At 42.7% G+C, this 21,672-nt stretch overlaps 1 protein-coding gene across 6 annotated transcripts in view; it reads left to right on the top strand.

The window, feature by feature from the left end:
• dnajc6 (DnaJ (Hsp40) homolog, subfamily C, member 6) overlaps window positions 1–21,672 on the top strand; it is a 34,582-nt gene that overhangs the window by 9,796 nt on the left and 3,114 nt on the right. For 2 of the 6 annotated variants that reach the window (XM_037470387.2, XM_037470382.2), the window contains 15 exons: window positions 1,927–1,976; window positions 2,485–2,633; window positions 3,668–3,790; window positions 4,858–4,991; window positions 5,309–5,503; window positions 5,660–5,777; window positions 6,166–6,245; window positions 6,460–6,653; window positions 8,151–8,522; window positions 9,175–9,318; window positions 10,135–10,236; window positions 10,390–10,521; window positions 10,601–10,936; window positions 11,157–11,308; window positions 11,573–11,749. In XM_037470387.2, coding sequence (XP_037326284.2) covers window positions 1,927–1,976; window positions 2,485–2,633; window positions 3,668–3,790; window positions 4,858–4,991; window positions 5,309–5,503; window positions 5,660–5,777; window positions 6,166–6,245; window positions 6,460–6,653; window positions 8,151–8,522; window positions 9,175–9,318; window positions 10,135–10,236; window positions 10,390–10,521; window positions 10,601–10,936; window positions 11,157–11,308; window positions 11,573–11,749 — 2,458 coding nt within the window. The remainder of the gene's footprint in view (window positions 1–1,926; window positions 1,977–2,484; window positions 2,634–3,667; window positions 3,791–4,857; window positions 4,992–5,308; window positions 5,504–5,659; window positions 5,778–6,165; window positions 6,246–6,459; window positions 6,654–8,150; window positions 8,523–9,174; window positions 9,319–10,134; window positions 10,237–10,389; window positions 10,522–10,600; window positions 10,937–11,156; window positions 11,309–11,572; window positions 11,750–21,672) is intronic. The other 4 variants (XM_037470388.2, XM_037470386.2, XM_037470383.2 and 1 more) reach the window with 4 other exon arrangements.

Below are 21,672 nucleotides of genomic sequence, written 5' to 3'. Positions count from 1 at the left end.
GTGTGTTGTCACTCGCTGCCCTCACAATGTCGTGAGCTAAAAGTAGTTTTACTGAAGTTGGACTAAATGTAATTTTGAATTTGTTAAAACATTACTGGAGAATAGTGTTTAAAAATAAGAACAAATCAGAGAGACCGTAAATAAGAGAGTTGGACCAAAGGTAAGCTATTGTGAAAATGAATTAGTGCAGTAAGATGTAACTAAGAAGTAAATCCACACTGTCAAATAAGTTGCCTTTTTCCTCATGCCAGAAAATCTCTCTCTCTCTCTCTCTCTCTCTCTCTCTCTCTCTCTCTCTCTCTCTCTCTATATATATATATATATATATATATATATATATATATATATATATATATATATATTCTTTAAACACATAAGAGTTATTGAGTAACCGCTGTCAGACACATATTAACTCAGCCAGTGTTTTGGTTAGCTGGATCAGCAGAAAGAACACAAGTCTCTGGTGTCAGCATTGCCCTTCTTTACAGTCGTGTCCGTCCACGTCTACGCGTCCTCTGAACCACAGCTTCAGGAGGTCACAGAGGCCGCTCATTTGCATAGTCCATGGCTACATTAAACCTGACACCTGACCTGCTTCCCTCCCTCAATAACCAACCAGCAGGATGGGTGCAGGGGATGACAGCTGATTTGTGGAAATGTATTTCCTGGACAGAAAATAGGACATTAAATGTTTTCCTCTTTTTGGTTCCTTCAAATTTATTTTTTAACATTCTTCTTCCTTTATTTTTACTTAATAAACATTATGTAATCCAGCCCCCAAAATAAGTTCAGGAAAAGGTTATCTGCATTTTCTTGTGAAATAGTACACAGCAGTACAGATATGCAGTGCCATCTGTTCCATCTGTACTGGTTTGCATATTATGCACCTTTCATAACACTGTGAAACCTGCAGCCTGCATTTCCCTTTTTCCTTTAGGCAGAAACGGAAATTTGCATGGCGCAACAGCTTTAATGGATTTATCTCACCATATGTGTCTGTTTTGTTGTCTATGTCACACAACAAACACATGATTTATTGGAATTGACATGTATGATGATGTAAGACGGATCATAGTGTCCTGAAACGTCTTAAAGGGGAACACTGTAAACTCCTTAGACACCCTCAACACACGCCGGTTGAGGAGCACGGTATTGCGTAACCAGCTCTCCTGCGTGATTGAAGAGTTTTATAAATGACTCCTTAAATACAAGAAAATGACAAGTGAGTCTCTGTTACAACAGATCACACTCTACTCTGCACCTGTTTAAAGTGTTTCATATGCACTTTTTTCCTTCACTTGCATGGTGCAGTCTTTCTTACTTGCATGTTTGTGCACACCAGCTGCTCTCCCAGTTTTAAAAAAAAAAAACTCCACACGGAATAGCTAGATTTAGGAATGAAAGGCAGTGGTGCTTGATTGAAGAATTCACATATGGTATTCCTTTGATGAGCCTAGGGTGATGAGCCTGAAAAAGACAAGCTCCCCGAAGCCAAACACACGGAAGCTTCTGCTCTAAAGCCTTTTGAATCTAATTACTTGGCTGTGCATGACTCGCAGCCTGATGCACTGACAGCTAGAAGCAGATGGATCAACATTGTGGAGGCTGGTCCTCAATTGATCTCCTTTTAAAAAAAATGATATTTAATGATATTTTCAAGAACAGAGCATTTGCTTTACTCACTTCACTCTAAATGCCTCCTTTGTCTGGGGGCATTAGCACAACACCTGTAATACAACACCGAGCAAGGGTGTTTGGTTTCACTAATACTGTGCATATTTCATGGATTTATTGGGGTATTAGTGGACTCAATCACATTTGCCGTGGTTGGAATAGTTTTATGGATTTTAATATTAATTCGATTTGGACTTTTCTGTCATGAGAATTTTATGACAAATGTTCTTTAAAAAACTTTCTTTGTTACAGGTACACTAAAGGGGAGCTGGATATTGCCTACATCACATCCCGGATCATAGGTAAACATGTCTGAGTGTAACTACTGGACCAGAAATAATCAATCCGTAACTACATTTGCTTCATTTTAAACACCGTGATATGTTTTCAGGCAAGACCCCAAATCTCAGAGTAAGAAGCTTTTTAGGAAAATTGAACTGAATGTATAAACTTAACAGATGAGAAGGTTAAAAAGTGTATTTTGTCTGCACATAGAAGAGAATAATGGGTAATGTATGACTATATAATATTAACCTACACAAGCGTAGTCACATTCAGATAAATGAACAAAGATCCAGCTGAACATTTGTCACCTGAGGGCTTCTATCCTAAACGCTTTGTGCGCTTTGCTTGAATCTACACCTATTCTTTTACCTATTCTTTACTCAACTAATTGCAGATTCATTGTAAAGATAGAAAAAGGATGGAGGACGCTGCTTTTGGTTTATATATTGTATGTGAACGTCTGGACCAACAGGGCATGGGAGTCTTCAACAGATCCAGCAGCTGAATGGTGTATTTTCCTTTCAGTAATGACCTACCCGGCGGAGTCGGTGCAGATCGGCTACCAGAACCACGTGGAGGACATTCGCTCCTTCCTCGACAGTCGCCATGCCGACCACTACACTGTCTTCAATCTATCACAGCGGAACTACCGAGGCGCCAAATTTTCCAACAGGGTGAGTAGTGATGGTGTCTCACGAAGCCACAGGGGACGCCCTCAAAGATGTATTTTATGATGTGTCGATTTGTAAGTGGTTGCTTCACCATTTTTGACTAATTACAACAATATCACTGAACTTTGCAATACCCAACATCCCCCCAGAGCATTTTAGCATTGTTCATATCTTTTTGGTTCTATACCCTGCAACGTTAGTTTTGATTCACCCTCATTTGTGGTAAACGCAAGTAAATGGGACCGTAATCCTATGTAGCATCAGCTATATGAACATATTACAGTCATTTCGTGTGAAAATAAAAAGGAGATTTGATTGAGACAGACGACAGGAGTCATTTGACTGATACAGCAACATCTGGTTGTGTATTTATTATGCATAAACTTCTCCATACTTCAAGAGATGTTACACGGCAATGATCCAACTTACATACTTTAATGCCTCACCAAAGCAAGAATCACTTGCGAGACCGATGTGTCTCTAAATTAAATATCTAATTCCGGCTTCACTAACCCCACCAAGTGTCCCCAACAAATTATAATTTCAAAAGCAGGATTTGGATCTGAATGTTCCATCTATTCTATTCTTCATTCATTTTTTTAGACAGAAGCCTGCAGTCAGGCAGTACTTTGGCACTGCTGGATTTGATTTAAAGTGGGAGGCATACGTGGCATGTCTTTAGATAAAAGAAATACTTCCCAGATAGCTAAAGAGTCAAGCTGTGGGGTTCACTTGTCCAAGAGGGCCCCCTGTCTGCTTAGTTTCTGTATATCTGGCAGATGACTCGTTGCTGTGTTGCTCTGTTGTTGCAGTGCGGTTGCTAACCTCCACCACTCCTTTCTCTCCCTTGCTGAGTAACTTTTAGGTTTCCACTATTTTTGCATATTTCACCTTTCTCTCTGCCTTCCTTTTTAGTTGTTATCACCACCCGGCCTCTTCCTTGCTTTTCTCTAAGTCTGGGACTGTCTGTTTCTGTTTCAATCCCTGTTTTCTTCACTTTCTTTGACTTTTATTTCTTGCACCAACCTTATTTTCAGGTGTCAGAGTGCAATTGGCCCTCTCTCCAGGCGCCCAGCCTCCACAACCTGTTTGCTGTGTGTAAGAACATGCACAACTGGCTCAAACAGAATCCTAAAAATGTGTGTGTCATCACCTGCTCGGTAAGAAGACGCTCATTGTATTAATCCCTCACCTCCGTTTCTATTTGAATTCATGTATTATATACATTTTGGACAATTGGATTGAATTCACCCTTTTTTACAAGTCTATACTCAGAACCTACAAATATGTGACCCCTTAAAATGGCCAGTGTGCAGTATTTTGGCCGATCTGTTTGCCCGAGATGTTACATATTAATACATTTATTTGTCTTAGTGTTCACTACTTATCCAAGAGCAGACAGACCAAACTCTGGCTCTAGTTAGGTACATTTGCTTTGTTCATTCCACCGTATTTGTGTCAGGGTCCTTGTTCTCCTGTGACAATGTGTCCCACAAACTTGGCACATCAAATAAAAAGAAAAGGCATATGGGAGAAGTTTCTGTTTGGTGCAAGTTGCAACTTTAGCGCTATGCTACCTCCTGAATCCTACACACTGGCCCTTTAAAGGTTTGATAATGTCAAGCATATCAGATGAGAGAAAAAGCTCTACATAAAAAAGTCAGTCCGAATCAGTACTGAAGTATTCAGTCAGTTCTGATTCAGTGACACTGTACACTGGTGAGCATGTTATTGCCAAGTCAAAGAGGTTTTCCTTGGCAAATGGCTGCATCTTGCATAACGTCCACCAAGCTGTTCCTTTCTAAACAAAATATTTTCTCTGCTTTGGATCGCAGGAATGCTTTGGTCCATCTGTAACCTGAAGTGAACCGAGTCAATTTATGACAGAGTTGCAAAAACCCTCACTACTACTGTCTGTTACACAGAATGTCGGCCTGTTTGGGCACATCGTTTCATCATCAAACATTTTCATCAACTCAAACATTACATGACTAGGTACAGCTAAGCTTCTTGGTAACAGTTCACATATTTGCAGGACGACTGAAGATCTACAGACCAAGTTAGGACCTGTGTGTTCTATGTCCACTCATTGCTGCACTGCATGAAGATGGAAGCAGTGCATGGCATACTAGAGCAAAAAGAATATTATTAAAGCTTTAGAATATAACCTGGGATTACCTGGTATTTCTTGACATGTCTCAGTGTCCCCCTTATTGTCTGTTTTCAGGATGGACGTGGTCCCTCGGGTGTTTTGGTCTGTGCCATGTTCTGCTTCTGCCACCTCTTCAACAACCCAGTTCCTGCTATGCAGTTGCTCAGCGCCAAGAGACCCGGTTCCGGCCTCTGGCCATCACACCGCAGGTTTGTAACCCCCGTGACATGTGTTTTGGTTTTTTTTTGTGACAGAATGAGAAAGAGAAGCTTGTAAGAAAGTAAGAAGGAAAGGTAAGAAATAATGTGCCTAGAAAAACACAAGATGCTTCTGAAAGTATCTTCGGCTGACCCTTATAGCTTTGCCCAGTAGATGTTTTAGGTCATCCAACAACATCCCTATTGCTCGTTTGCTGAGAATTGAAATGGCAGCTCTTCCAACACCCTTTTCACAAACACATGACATAGCGTTGACGAATGAAAATGACTTAGGACGGAAGTGATTATATTTCCTTCTCTCCGTGCAGGTACATAGGCTATGTGTGTAGCATGGTATCGGAGAAGCCCAGCCTACCACACTCCAAGCCTTTGATGATCAAGAGTCTCACCATCACTCCGGTCCCCTGTTTCAACAAGCAGCGCAGCGGCTGTCGGCCCTTCTGCGACGTCCTCATTGGGGAGACAAAGATCTTCAGCACTGCACAGGAGTACGAGAGGATGAGGTACGGGGCGTCTTGTTTGAAGGGTGCAGGTCTTAGCGTATGATGTGTTTGAAGGTATGATCGAAGAGTCTGAAACACACCATGGTTTTATTCTCATCATTCTTCAACGTGCCCTTTACAATGAACTCTTACCCAATTGCTGCTTTTTTTCCCCAGAGAGCACAGGGTTCAAGAGGGTAAGGTGGTTTTCCCTCTGGGTGTGAGTGTGCAAGGAGACGTCATTGTGTCGGTCTACCACATGAGGTCCACCATCGGGGGACGACTGCAGGCCAAGGTAAGCTCTATCCGCTCTGCGTTGAATCTTCTGACTGAAGAGTGACTGAAACGCATCACGTGTCCGTCTACTGATGAAGTAAACATCTCAACCAAACCTGAATAAAACGTTTGTGCCATTGTGAACACATACCAACGTATCGTCAGGAGGAAAGTAGTAGCAAGAAGGGACACGTCAGAGACAGGTTTTGTAATTTACTTACAAGGTACAATTCTAAGCAAAGCAGCATGCAAAGTGAACATGACGTGGTCCAACATGAAGTAGAGCTTACAGCTGGATGGATAATTGTACTATGAGAGACTTTATTCCATTTGACTTTTGATGCAATTAGTTATGACGAACTAAAATATCCCGTGACGCAGACTTACATTTGTTCTACTGTCGTTAGGTGTCCAACACACAGATATTCCAGATCCAGTTCCACACTGGCTTCACTGCTCCTGGTACCGCCACCTTGAAGTTTAACAAGTAAATTCTTCAATTATATTTAATTACTATAGAATAACTATATCATTCTTAATATTGCTACCAACAACCTAAAAATAGAAAAATGAGCGCTTGTAAATGTTTGACATACTGAGTTGAAAATATGATTTTTAGAAAAACGTATTGTAAATAATCCCGCCGTGTGTTTTCCCTCCCTGTGCTTCCCACTAAAACCTACATATATTCTTCCATTCAGACCAGAGCTGGATGCTTGCGACTCTGCTGAGAAGTACCCACAGCTTTTCCACGTGATAGTGGACGTGGAGGTGGAGGGGATGGATAAGCAAAAAGACCTGACGCCACCGTGGGAGCAGTTCCCCTGTAAAGATCTGAACCCCAGCGTGCTCTTCTCCTGCCATCAGGAGCATCAGGATGCACTCGCTATTGCTGGTAGAGTGGGGACGGCTTCACTGGGGACAAATGTCACACACAACCAACAATGTGGACTGTACATATACGTTGAATCAATAACATAGGCTTAATGAACATTACATTTTATAATCTGTTATCCAATAGCTTTTTGTCCTTAATTAAGCCTTCAGGAAAAGGCATATTAAAGCCATGTTAAAGGCTCATGTATGACAAAGATAAACAACAGCCATTATAATGTCGGTAGGTAAGTGTTTAGCACTCTCGCCTCACAGCAAATCAAAGCAAAGTAGCTTGGTTTATTTTAGCATTACAACGTGTAGCTTAGTGAATGCATCTGAATAGCTGTTTGCTCTGTAGAGCTCCAAAGCAAAATAGCTAACATTGGTTAGTTACTGATCATTAACTTAAAATAACCATCAACAGAAGTCCTTACCTATAAAATCTAATGCTGGCCAAAAGCGAAAACTCTAAAAGCGTATTACAAATACACAAATCTACAAAGGCTCAATAAAGTCAAAACCAAATGTATATGCTCAAATGTTTAAGATGGTGCACGGATGCAATAGATAACTGTAGGTAGGAAAATGTAGTGTATGCAAAAAAGAGCACACTGATGAACTAACTCTCATTCCTGTACCGACAAGATGAAATGGAGGGATTGGATCTGGAGGGTAAGACAATAGAGAGGAATAGAGGAGCACAGACCTGACGCTAACCAGGGATTGGTTTTGATTCAATCATACCCAATGCACAAATATAGACGACATTAACCCATGGACATGTCTTCTGTTGCTGATTCTATTCACAATCTGCATTGATTGAATTGAAATGAATCCCATCCTTGTTATGTATATGATATATCATTTTGGTAGATGATTTAAATCTCTTTTTTGATTAATAAGCAATCATTTGAAGACATGAATACATAGCTGTTGTATGTAATTCTGCTGCAGACCAATTTTCTCTGCACAAAGAGAGAGAGATATGGTGAACTGGGTGAAAAAGAATCCCAGTGACAGTAGGTGAAGGAAGTAAAGGGAGGAACTGTGCAGCTATAAGTGAGACAGACAAACATGTTCTACCAAAGTGAAATATGGCTTTAGACTGATGGTAGCTGGGTTTATAGTCACAAATAGATCCCTTCCCTTCTTTAAAAGTGTACGGTATGTTGTAATTGATTTATTATTCTGCTTGGTGAATTCCATCCTGTTGTAGCTAAGAGCAGCCACTAGCGGTGTTTTAGAGTACCACTGCACGGGAGGCAGAACAAAGGAGAAGAGCTGGTGCCTCGAGCGGTCCCACATACCTACATACGGACCTACATAGTTATTCCCAATATGCCCAACCTCTCCCTCTACTCTGTATGTCTGGCTACTTTGTCCCAAATAGTTTCCTTTATGTAGCGTTGTTATTTCTCTCTACCTCGCCATGCCTCTGTCTCATTTGGCCGTTCCTTAAACATCTCCTCTGTCTCTTTCTTCTCCACCTCTTTGCCTCACTGTCATCCACCTGCAGAGCCAAGTCGGCCCCCCGGAGGTCCGGACAGCCGGAGCCGAGGCGAGGAGAGCGAGCCCTCGGATGATGAGATGCTCTCTCTCTCCAGCCAGCGGAGCAACGCAAGCACGGCCCCCCAGAGACCCAGGCCCCCGTCTCCGGCGTCCGCCGCTGCTGCACCCGCCGAAGAAGTGGATCTTCTTGGCCTCGATGGGGAGGAGATCAACCGGCCCGCATCTCATCCTCCGTCTGCTGCAGCCGCAACTACTGACCTTCTAGGGGACTTGTTTGGGGGCCCACCACAGCCAACCAGCGGGGCATCATCTGCACAGTCCACGCCACAGAAAGTAGCCCCAAACACGGCCTCGCCGTGTCCGTCTCCTGCGCCAACAGGTGAGGCCCCGTAGGAAAAGGGATTTTGTTTGAGACGCAACCCTAAACTAATTTTTAAATATAGCATGGCTCAAAGTAAGTTTGGATTAAAATGAATTTTTACTGATGTAATTCATTTAATTTGAATGAAAATTCAGATTCAGAAAAAGTAGTTATCTGAGCCCGGAGTCAACTGACTAGCTCTCTTAAATGCTTTCTCATGAAATTATATGCAAAGCTGTTCATGAACGCACACAGATCCAAATAATGTTGTTACGCTAATAAGTTTCATTAACATTATTATATACAAATGCATCAAAATAAAACTAAGATAAGCTCTATTCAAGTTCTCATAGCTGTGTCATGATAATTTAGACATATGAAAAGCGGGTCACCCCAAAGACAAAAAATGTATTTCTTTATTAAAGCAAAGGGGATGCAAGATGATTGTGTTTTTGGCTAGTTAACAATCTGAAATCAATCATGATCAAAATGTGAGACAATAATATCTCAAGGTAAAGAAGTTTCTATTTGGGTCCATGGAAAAAAACTTTATGTGATGCAAAAGTAAAGAAATTAAAATCAAACCACTTTCATAAAAGTTAAACATTTTGGTCATACAATTGAGAAAGGCAATAACAAATGCTGGCTCTTTTTTTTTTTTACCCCTCAGCATTTAATCCCTTTGGAACGGGTCCCATTCCTAAGGCTCAGGACATGATGAGTTCATTCCTTGGACAAGGTAATGTGGGGCAGACAGACCCCTTCCTGCATGCTGCTCGCTCTCCATCACCCACCCTGCAGCCCCCCAGCTTGGGTAAGGCACGCTTCTGCTGCACACCCTCACAACATTTTGGATGCAATAAAACAGTCCATATCAGGGTAAGGCGCGTGACGTAGAATCTGCACGTCTCCTGTCACGCATCAAGCGCATGTCTCTGTGCATCGACTCTGCTTCAAACTTGTAAAATGGAAATGATTTCTTTCTCATATGAGTGCGCTCTGTTATTGCTCACTTGCAAGAGTAAACCTTTTTCCTGTGCAAAGGAATGGACTGGCATGACGTCTGCTAAGTATTTGCAGCCTGTCGGATTAGTACACAGAGATGTTGCATGAGCTTGATATTTCACCTCCAGTAGGAATAATTACACATCAGCAACATTTTCAGCTTGAAGACATTTTTTTAGACTTCACACCTGACACAAGCAAGACAGAAGTTATTAGCAGGCCTATTAATAAGTTTATCAAGCTAAAATTAAAATGCAAAGCTATATATTGTTGTATATATTCTTATAAGTTATATATTATTGGCGTGGGCTTGTAGTAATGCTTATAAAACATAATTTCTCTCTCTTCATTATCTGTACAATAGATACTATTGTATACTGGAAGACAAAAAAGATCTGCCTCAAAAAGCATGATTCTTTGCCTAATAAAAAGAAATACTAAATAATATCTCTGTGCCTTTTGACACAAGAGATATTGAACAGTAAATTCAGTTCAAATAACAACTACATAGACATCACACTGCCCCCTAATGGCTCATGAGACTCAAAACTATTATTATTTTCTCAGGCTGTGGGGGTCGAGTCACTCAGCTCAGGGTGTGACAAACCTTTATGTGCTCCAATAGGCCGGAGTTCCCCCGTCCTGCCCAGCAACCCCACTGTCAACATTCAGCAGCAGAATTCAAAGGGAGGATGGGACTGGAACAGACCTGCCACAACAAGCGCAGGTAAAAAACAGTTACACACACACACACACACACACACACAGATAAACAACAGCACTAAATGTCATCCAGTATGTATTCCCATCTGTGTGAGCCAAGGGGAAATGTGTAAATCGGAGCCCCACGACTATGTCAAATGTTTGCGCATTCATCCAGGCTTTGGTGTGGGCAGTCGGTCAGCCACTACTAGCCCCACAGGCTCGGTCCACAGCACCCCCACCCACCAAACCAAGCCAAACAACCTGGACCCATTTGCTGACATAGGAAATCTCGGGGGGAGCCTTGGAGGTCAGTCCCTGGAATCACTCTGTAGCACATTAGCCATTGTTGCTTTACCATTTGTCATAACCCCCGCCCTTTGCATTAGCAGGTCCCGGCTTCTGCAGCAAACCCACCACGCCTACTGGAACGGCCCCTTCCATCCCTCCCATGGGGTCCCCATCAAGACCTCCTCCGTCACCCCAGCACGCCGAGGGGCGGCAGCCCAACGCAGGGGCCGGCTTCCCCTCGTGGCAGCCGGGTGCTGGAGGCGGCGGAGGATGGCAACACCAAGGACAGGGCGCCGCCCCGCAGCCAAAGCCCAGCCCCAGTCACACCCCCATGCCTCACTCGTCGCCCCAGAACCGACCCAATTACAATGTGAGCTTCCCTGCAATGGGGGGAGGATCGCCCAGCGCAGGGGCCAAAGCACAGGCTGGCATGGGTGAGCAAAAGAGCATTTACTCTGTAAATCTACATTATATATGTTGCATTACTCCTCTCTACGTGTTTATCTGTGATGTCTCTTGTTGTATAAAGTACTTGACACGTTAATTGAGTCAACCAGTAGTTTACAGAGCATTGAAGTACACGGTACGGGGAGGTCAGTGGCTTTAAATGGCTTTTAAAAAAGTTGTGTTTTTGCTGTTGGGATTCCTCTCCAGCAGGTTGTAAGCCCAAAGCCTCGCAGGCCAACTTTGACGACCTGCTGTCTGGTCAGGGCTTCGCAGGGACCAAAGAAAAGAAAGGACCCAGGACTATAGCAGAGATGAGGAAGGAGGAGATGGCCAAAGAGATGGACCCTGAGAAAATAAAGGCAGGGGCTTTTTTTTCCCGATGTGACGTTGAGCAACATCTGTGTATTAAGTAGTTTGTTTTTCGTATCTGCTGTGGGAGCAATTCAGTACTCAAAAGTAGGATGATGTACTCAAAAGCTTTTAAGGCTTTTCTGTGTATCACAGATTTTATCAGGTGATCAATGTAGGTCCACCATGACAAAGCTGTCTGCTAATTATTGTTTCACATCTACTCATAACGGCTCACGGCTCCCTCTCTTTTCCCTCTCCCGTTTGTGACCCAGATTCTGGAATGGATCGAGGGGAAGGAGCGTAACATCCGGGCTCTGCTGTCCACAATGCACACTGTGCTGTGGGAGGGGGAGACGCGCTGGAAGTCTGTGGGCATGGCCGACCTGGTCACTCCGGATCAGGTCAAAAAAGTCTACCGCAAAGCAGTCCTGGTGGTCCATCCAGATAAGGTGAGACACGTGGTGACTGTTGGACATAATGATAATAAAGTGAGGATCTATAACTGTATGAATACAGGTCAATCCATTGGGGAATAACTGCAGTTCATGTCAGATCTCTAGCCCTCGTATACATATATATATATATATATTATATATTGGTAATGGTATATAACTAGGTGTACTGCTGATATTGAAGGGTCCTCGTTGTTAGTAATTTCAAAAGAGAGGCTCGTGTTCAAAAATTGGAAGCCTGGATGGGGACGTCTGGAAGAATTCAGCCAAACTACTTCTCTCGTTCTGGTAGATTTATTCATCAGATCACAGGTCAAGTATAAGCGCTGCGTTTGCAAAGGCAGGAGCAATCCTACCGGCCCGCAGGCCGGAAGAACACACACTAACTAACATCAGCAAGAACATGTTTTATAACCCAAAAGACAAAGAAAAGATTTCTATTGGCCCTAAGCTGGCGTAGGGGATGAACCTTCTCCCCCCGCCTCTAAGGATCCGGTCACATCCAATGTGCAGACCACCTTGCCTAACGTAAACAAAGAACAATGGTTGAGTGTTGGTTGGGGTGTGGTGTGAACCTCCCTCCTTATCTTACACATCTGCTGGTTGACCCGCTGACCTTGCTTCCCTAGTCAGAACAGAAACCGATCCCCTTATCAATACACACAGAGAAACCTCTGTTTGTCCGTGCGGGTCCCGACTCTTAAATCAAGTCCAGACAGGAACCCCCATCCTGCCAGACTGTCTCTGACTTGAATTCTTCAGCAGGACAGGGCAACATTTTCTAACTTAGCACAAAGAAAGAAACTTTTGATTATCAATCCCCCTTTTTACATAATTCATTATGTAAACCAAAAAATCAAAAGAAACGACTAATCTAAACGCTAAAAATCTATATCAGTGGGTATTGGGTGAATGCAGCAGTCGTGGAAATTTCTAAACATTAAAAAAAACACTAGAACCTATATCAGTGTAGAGGGTGTATGCAGCAGTTGTGGAAATTTCTATACATCACAAGAAATACTAAGAAATCTATATCACATCTAAACCGATTACAATAGACACAGAAATACATCCTAGCCCCAAAAACTATCACACCACCTACGTGCATGCATCCACTATATATGATGTGTACAACAGTTAGCAGATTATCTATTCAGGGACGTTGACCCTAACGGGGTTTCTTCTTCAGGTCCATTGAGGTCGGTTCTTGCAATATCAATCTCCTCCATTCTCCTCCAGCCCTAACAATTGGATCCTTTCATGTAACAAAACCATCTTGTATGGCAGGGGCATTTTAGCATCTACTGCAGTTGTGATGCATCGAAGACATAATTGTCTGATACAGGGATTTAGTATCCACAAAGGGTGAAGGCTACTATGCTATACTATAGTACAAAACAGTGACATTATCAAACCCTTTCATTGTCCAAAATGTTGATTTAACCAATCATTAATGGGATTGTCTATGCCAGAGTGTTCAGCCAATATAAAGGAAATGGCTCTTAGTCTATTTAATGCTCTAGTAAAGGATCCATCTGGGGCAGAGTTAATTAAAAGGAGAGTGTCAACATATTCGACTGTAAAAACGCCTTTATCCCATGTGATGTACGTACAACAGTCTCGTGTTCCATTATTAACTGGTCTATTTTAGTTTTAGTTAGTTTTTTTAGCTATGTTCCTTACACAAGTAGGGTGCCATATTTCCATATTATCTAATTTGCCACTATATTGCATCAAAATCTTAATTCTTTAATTTGTTCTACACACCCCCTTTTGAAACAGAACAGAAACCACAAATCTGTTCTTTTCATAAACACCCAGATAAAACAGTTACAATTTGTCAGTTAGGACACAGAAAAAACATCTTCCAGGTTGATGCTGGTGAAACATCTCTCATCAGAGCCTATTGCATTAAACATAGTGTTAAACATAGAATTTGGGGCGTTAATAGTGTGTTGACACCACAACTTAAAACTCAAATTGTGCACCGCATGATAATCGAGCTTCTGGTTCTAGGGACCCAATTAATCAAGGTATTCCAGGGGAACCTCGTCTTTTCCAAAACGCCTGCATCCAGCAATCCTTCAATTTATTTTCTATCCCTACTGCTTATTATCCCTTACGGGGTACTAAGGACGGTAAATTTGGACCGTTCCATTTAACCTTTTCAATTCAATTACCACCGTTGCAATTGGAATCAATCCCACATCAATCAAGCTCCCCCTTTCGTCCAAAATGTGTCAAGAAATCTACCATGAGTTGTGTTTCCATTGTCAGTATGTGGTTTCACATGTGTTTCTCTGGTATGAGTTTACTTCAAATGTGTGTGCAATAGTTTAATATTTGTAGTGGGCTCCCAGTCCGTGGCATCAACCCCTGTCTTAACGATTGACCCCATGTTCTCAGCTTCTCCTCTGCTTTGGATGATCAAGGTGATGTGAGGAGCCGACGTCTCTCGTAGCGCATCTGCTACGCCTTGTTTTCCCCACAAAGATGTCACAGACGTTGGGTGTCCATTCAAACTCCAGCCGCAATCCACAGGATATCATAGTCCTTCTCAGGAGAAGACAAACAGTTAATTGTACAATGTTCAGTCCGGTGTAACACCTTGAATCAGGAGCTCCAACAGTGAACAGTCTCATGTAGATCAGGTTGGTCTTAGTCTTCCACTCTCTCCCACCAGACGTCTGCCTCTGTCTGTGTCTGCTGGACTTCAGCTTGCAGCAGTTGGCTGTCAGAGCAGGGCGTGGATAGAAAGCAGCCACTCCTCTGATTGGCCCGAAAATCCGGCACAGCATTCCTTGATGGTGGCAGATGGCATGTTCACTGTGGAATAGCACCAGAGTCCAGCATACATCTGTAATGTCTTCCATTGATCGTCAGAGTAACCTCAGGTTCTGGAACAGGTTACCATCAGCCATCGGATCTGGGCACCACTATGGCATCTATTATAGTGTGTATGGTGCTTGTGGTGGATGGACATCATGAGGGTCTCGAGCTGTGTTGGACTGAGGCCTCTGGCCTTTAGGTGATTAGGAGCATGCCCTGGAACAATTTCCAGACTGCCCACAACAGAAACAATTATTTTCTTTGTCTAAACTGCCCCTCATTCATCTTACCTCGGCCTCGGTTGCCCCTCCCCACTGTCTTCTCGGTTGGCTGTAGCACCGTACAGTGGGGCCCCCGTCATGTCCTGTAGTCCTGCTTGTACGAGGCATAAAGTTAGGGACAGAGAGCCTGTGGAGGAGGGTATGCGTCTGGTTGCTGGTAGACGGCGCCTTAGGAGAAGGGAGGGTTATCTGGATAAAGGCTGAATAGGTGCTCACTCTCACCCAATTCACCTTCTTGGGATATTAAAGTCTGATCCTTGGCCAGAGCTTTGCAACCCAATTATCTTACAATTTAGCTCATTCTCTTAATTTTATCTAATTGTAGTTTATTCATTAGTCCTGCTAACTGTGGCTGATAAGAAACAATGTTGTACATTCATCACAAAGACAAATTTGTTCTTACTCCCCGGTATCTAAAGCCTTGGTATAATTTCTCTCTTTACTTGTTCAAACATCTACTGTTTTGTTGAACACAATTCAATCAATCTAGAAGGGTTAGGGTCAAAGATCTTTAGTTTTAATATTCAAATTGTATCATAATGTATCTGTGTAATTTTATTAAATTCTGATCATTTAAACTTGAGGATTGTGTTTTGCACAATCAATCCATGCCCAATATTTCTCTCTTTTGTAGTAAGTAGCACAGCAAAACTGTGTACACGCATCTCCATCACTCCTGTTGAGGCCTGTATCAATTTAAAACATGGTTAAAAATATGCCCATATGAAGTTAAATCTAATATCCAAATAACCTCAAGACCTCTAAGGCAATATTTCAAATTTTGTGTTTATCCCCAAAACGAATCTCCCTTCTTACTCTACTATGTTTGTTTAAAAATGTTCATTTTTATTTGTTCTAATCATTCTACGTTAAATCCTCAATTTAAGTGTTGCACTTAAAAAGAAAGTAGGTCAGGGCATTTGTTGTTTCCTGTTGAAACACGATCAGCACCTGTTGTGTGTTAACCATCTAAAAGTTGGAATATATTTGATCAATCTGTTTGTAAAATCCCATCTACAATCCAATTGTTTGTGTAACTTTGTAACTTTTGACATTACAGTAGTGATGAGCCAAATCATCTAAACTAAAAAGGAAAGAATATCCTCTTTATGTCCTAATATTTAAGAAAACTACATAGACTTAATCACATCACTGAAGAATACTTACATTTAAGATTCATGTCATTCAACAGTATGTGTGTGTGTGTGTGTGTGTGTGTGTGTGTGTGGTTCAAGAATTTGCTTGAGTTGCTCCAAGTGAGCAAGCATCTCTTTGTCCAGCCTTAATGGCCCCACCGTTTCTCCCACGCATCTTCTGACTGCTGTGACCTTGTTACTCCCATAAAACCCTTCAACAAGATCTATTATGTGTCTTCTAGCATATCTTCCTTCCTGCATGTCTACAACTCTAATGATTTCACTTCCTGCATTTTACTTCAGTTCTTTCATTGCTGTAAAACTCTTCAACCTCCTCTAACCTTCTTTACACTTCCACTTTACCCTCTGTCATACTCTGAAACACTTGTGTGTTTCTCTCATAACCTTTCAACTTCAATCTCTTCTTCACTTACTTACTTCCCTATTTTCCTTCCATCTAAATAAACCATCCAATGGCCCCCATCATTACAGTCGATTTGCTCTAAACTTGTGAACTACTATCACTAGTGGATGGACATCTGCAGTTGTATCAATCACTAAAACCCACAGTTTTAAACAATGTGTCAGAAGGTTAATCCCAAACCACCAGTGAAATAAACAATCGGACTAAGAGACGATAAATTCCGTTTGCAGCAGACCCATCTGGTCAGGACTTCCTATCCTACAGCAGCCTGAGTGTCTCCACTTTTACTGCTTTTCGGCCCAAAAGCAAACGAAGGCATATCTGTTACTTGCAAACACAACTTAGCTCATGTCCAAGTTGTGATCCAATACATTCACTCATTCATTCATTCAACACTGATAGAGTACAGATCTCTCATGTTTAGCAGTCAAATGCAGTGTGTAATACTTGTTACTTGTTGAACTATTACAAGACGACAGTCTGTGACAAAGTTTCCATATTTTATGTCCTGCTAGTATCAATATTCCTTGATCAGACATTTGCTTCCATCATCAAGATACTGTATCAAGTGTATCGTGCACTATACACTCAATATCAGCACTCAACGATTTACAGCTCATCTCTGAGTGTAGGAGACTAAAACTACAAACATTAATACCAAACGACTGACACTATATACACCTACTCTCCTCATTTCTCATCACTTCTTAGGTTTCAAATCATTACTTTGATGCAGGTTCTGATCTGGCCGAGTTTCCTTGATAACATCACCCTGTCTCATGCTTGTTCTGTCCGAACCGGGTGATTGATTGCTGTTTTCCTCAAGCTACGAGTTGGGGCCTTTTCTGACCATCCCGTGACCTTGTGGTGTGTTTAGATTACTCTAATTGACAGGCTCCGGCTGGGGTCTGTCTTTCAAATACCCAACTTGTTTCTCCCAGAAATGTTCTACCACATTTCCACATTTAGTTACAGTTCTTAATAACCTATTGTTGACCTCATATAGTTAAATCAACATTGGGGTAATAGCTTGGAGTCCTAGAAACTCATTCACATAGAAGTCATTCATGCTTCATTATAACAACTTTATTCACTCTGAAAAAACAGGATAACCAAAACTTTTTGATATCTCCAATTGTTGTTTTGTTTGTAAACCTGTTGTTGGATCTACAATCCCTAACTGCAACGACGCTTGTGCGTGTCTCACCCATAAGGGGTGTTAACATATTAATTTATTCTGATTCGTCAAACTAACTGATTTATGTGAACCCCAAATGACACAAAATCATTAAACCATTACAATCAATTTTTATTTTATATCTTTTTCTTTTGCTACGTCTATCTAATTCACTTCTTGCACTGAACTTTTCTAACTGCCTGTGTGAAACTCTGTTGGCATCAATAATCACACAACTTTATAAGAATTTTTCCACATTGTCTCCCTTTAGCTCCTAGCACTGCATGTGCTTGTGTGTGTGCTTGTGTGTGTGCTGGCTCCGCAGCCGGCTGCAGCACCCTGCTGGCTGAGTCTCTGTCTCATCATGATAAGGGGCTCCGCAGCTGCAGCCTTCCTGCATCTCTACGTCCCACTCCACTTATTTCTGTTACATGTTTCCTTTTTTAATTTAAATTTTTTTCTTTTCATAAATCTCTCATAGATCTTAAATAGACCCAGAGTGCCTATTTTGCATCATCCCATATCATTATGGTTTCCTCTGTTTTCCTCACAGTTTCACAGGTTATTTTATTTGTTCACACATGGCTTTAGAACACCAGAGAAAGGACACAATGCCCAATACTGTGAACCCAATCAAGAAGCTTCTACTGTATTAGAGGAATACAGCGCTCGATTGTTGAGGCTTATAACACCAGTTCACCTATATTGTTTTATTTCTCTCATGTTTGTATCACCACTATTGACTATGATTTTCCCTTTTACCCTTTAATACATATCCCCACAAATGTGTAATCCGGTCAAACACTTTTCACTGTCAGATTCTCAGTCCTTTTCAAGTCCTGATCCACAGCTTCTAGGTTCGGTAAAACACCAGGAGTTACACCAACCACCCACACATTTCCCAGTATGAAAAATAACAAATCTTTCCCTGTGTCCTTATTTCGTCATCTAATATTCTAACCTGCCAGTCCCCATATCACACTAATGGGGCTGCAGGACCAGAGGTACCTTTCAACTTGGGTTTTCTTCTGACTAATGATTAACATAAATTTAAACCCTGCTCTGATCTAAACTGCCAGTCCACGACATACATACGTGTAACTGCAATCACCAAAGGGACCGTTTCAACTCTGGATTTCTACCGACTAAGAGTCGACCTCAGGGAACTCAAGTGAGCCCCGTCATTCCTTTTTAAACTCTATATAATTACCTAAAGTTCCCTACCCGCTGAGTCCCTACTCTTACACTGAATCGCCAATACTAGTCCATGCATACGTAGTACTGCGGTCACCAGAGGGACGCAACCTTCAACTCTGGATTTCTAATGACTAAGGGTCGACCTTCGATAGCTCAAGTGAGCACCGTCGTTCCTTTTTAAACCCTGTATTTAATTAACTAAATCCCTACCCGCTAGGTCCCTACTCTTACACTGAACCGCCAAACCTACTGCATGCGAAAGTAGGACTGCGATCACCAGAGGGACGCAAACTTCAACTCTGGATTTCTACTGAGTATATATTTAATTAAATTCCCTACCCTGTGGACACTCATTCACTTTCCCTAATGTTGAATTCAATGTGATTATGTGCTTATACTTTACATGTGATCATCAGAATATTTTGAAATTTAGTTTAAATTTAGTGGTCTTATAGGACAGAGACGTATTCTGCAGTTGACAACAATTATTTTAGATTTGTCCAATCGCAGACTTTTCATTCCTTTAGAACAAAAAGGGGCTCGTCTGCTCACCCATTCTGTAGCGCGCTCCTTTGTTGTCAACGCTGAACCACGCCGCCGGCCTTCTGCCTGTTCCGGAAAACGGATGCCCCCTCGATCTTCATCCAGGTCAGCCAATCACGTCGGGACGTCACCAAAATTGTTAGTAATTTCAAAAGAGAGGCTCGTGTTCAAAAATTGGAAGCCTGGATGGGGACGTCTGGAAGAATTCAGCCAAACTACTTCTCTCGTTCTGGTAGATTTATTCATCAGATCACAGGTCAAGTATAAGCGCTGCGTTTGCAAAGGCAGGAGCAATCCTACCGGCCCGCAGGCCGGAAGAACACACACTAACTAACATCAGCAAGAACATGTTTTATAACCCAAAAGACAAAGAAAAGATTTCTATTGGCCCTAAGCTGGCGTAGGGGATGAACCTTCTCCCCCCGCCTCTAAGGATCCGGTCACATCCAATGTGCAGACCACCTTGCCTAACGTAAACAAAGAACAATGGTTGAGTGTTGGTTGGGGTGTGGTGTGAACCTCCCTCCTTATCTTACACATCTGCTGGTTGACCCGCTGACCTTGCTTCCCTAGTCAGAACAGAAACCGATCCCCTTATCAATACACACAGAGAAACCTCTGTTTGTCCGTGCGGGTCCCGACTCTTAAATCAAGTCCAGACAGGAACCCCCATCCTGCCAGACTGTCTCTGACTTGAATTCTTCAGCAGGACAGGGCAACATTTTCTAACTTAGCACAAAGAAAGAAACTTTTGATTATCATCGTTGAACCAGGTCAGCAGACCTGTATTGCTGACTCAGCTGTTAAACTTCAATAACAGAGTTGTATGGCGAAAAATGTTTCAGACAAACACCAATTCCAGACAGGCAGCATATTCAAAATTCATTGTAGTTGTTCATTTTATTGTATTTGTTTTCTACAGCTGTGTCCTAGTTCTAAAACCCGTATCATGTTTAAAATCATATTAATGAAAAATGATCATAAGATTAGGCATTATTAAGATTTTTTTAAGATTGCTGGTGCGTTTTGAAGCACATTGTTACAGTCTCACTGTTTTTAAGAAACATTTACCATCTAAGGATCAGTCATGTTGGCAAAGTAGAAAAGGAAAATGCTTGCTTCTGATCGAGAATAGTTCATTTAACTCATCTTATATTGAAAATGAACTTTTTCACACATGACGTAAAGAAAGAGAGCAACACAATGAAAACAAGAAAAATGATGAGCGCTTCAACAGCGCGATGACCCAATGAACCAAAAGCACCTTTCAACCAATCAAATAAAGAGCTACTATCCTGGTGAACCGATTTAGCCGTATCCTGAAGGTGGTCGACTATGTCGCCAATCGTAGAATTATAGTCAGGCACAAAGGTGCAACATTCGGAACCGATGACGGCACAGGTTCCTCCTTGGGCGGCTAAAAGGAAATCCAGGGCTGCTCTGTTCTGTAAAGCGACGAGCCGAACAGAGGCGAGTTCACTCGACAGGAGCATCAGAGCCCTGCTGGTTTCGTTCGCTATAACCTCTATCGAATGAGACAGGTCTGCGATTTGATCGAGTGCAGACATCACTCCGTAAAAAGGGAGGAGGGGGCCGAGTACGTTCTTGAAATCTGATTGATGGTGAGTCCCGAAGGCGTCGGAAGCTCCGCGCCGAACCCGCTTGGGGGCTTTCTCGGGCAGGGAACGAGTCACTCTCATCGCCGGGACGACGTACGCCAATCCGCAGCGCCCTTCGTAATCCACGGGGAGATGCGGGTAGGCGAGGTTTCCACACACCCAGTACATCCCCTCGGGAGATGAGATGGAGCACCCGGCAGTGCGGTGAGCCAGCGCGCTGAAGCGGGCCCGGCCCGCCGCGGCCAAACAGCGCTGAGGCGCCGAATCCAGAGACTTGAGCTCGACGTCTCTTTGACTCGGGTCCCACCTGAACGTACGGAGGCAGTCCGAGTGCCCCACGCGCGTCCCGCCGTCGTTCTGGAGGCACCACGGGAACTTTTGCGGGATGAGCTGTATGGCGACAGGTTTGGGGGTTTCGAGACATCTGTAGCAGTTCCCATGTCCACTGGAGCAATTAAGTGGTCTCATTCTGAGCGTGGAACAGTCACGGTGAGAATAGGACTGCGATAGCGGGATGTGCATCAGGTGGCAGGTGTCGCAGTCAGAGGCGGGTAAGGCCATCAGAGGTAAGCCTTCCCCTGCCGTGTAGGGCAGCAGGCCGCAGACATAGCAGCTCGAATCTGGGCCGACGTGCTTGGCCACCTGCCATGCCATAGTCAGAAAAATATTGACATTATCTAAGCTTGCGGCCGGTGCCCTCATGACCTTTACGGG

Source organism: Pungitius pungitius, chromosome 7 (genome assembly GCF_949316345.1).
Source record: "Pungitius pungitius chromosome 7, fPunPun2.1, whole genome shotgun sequence".
NCBI classification, from domain to species: Eukaryota; Metazoa; Chordata; class Actinopteri; order Perciformes; family Gasterosteidae; genus Pungitius; species Pungitius pungitius.
The sequence above is the reverse complement of the archived record's forward strand: the minus strand, read 5'-3'. Positions and strand labels throughout refer to the sequence as shown.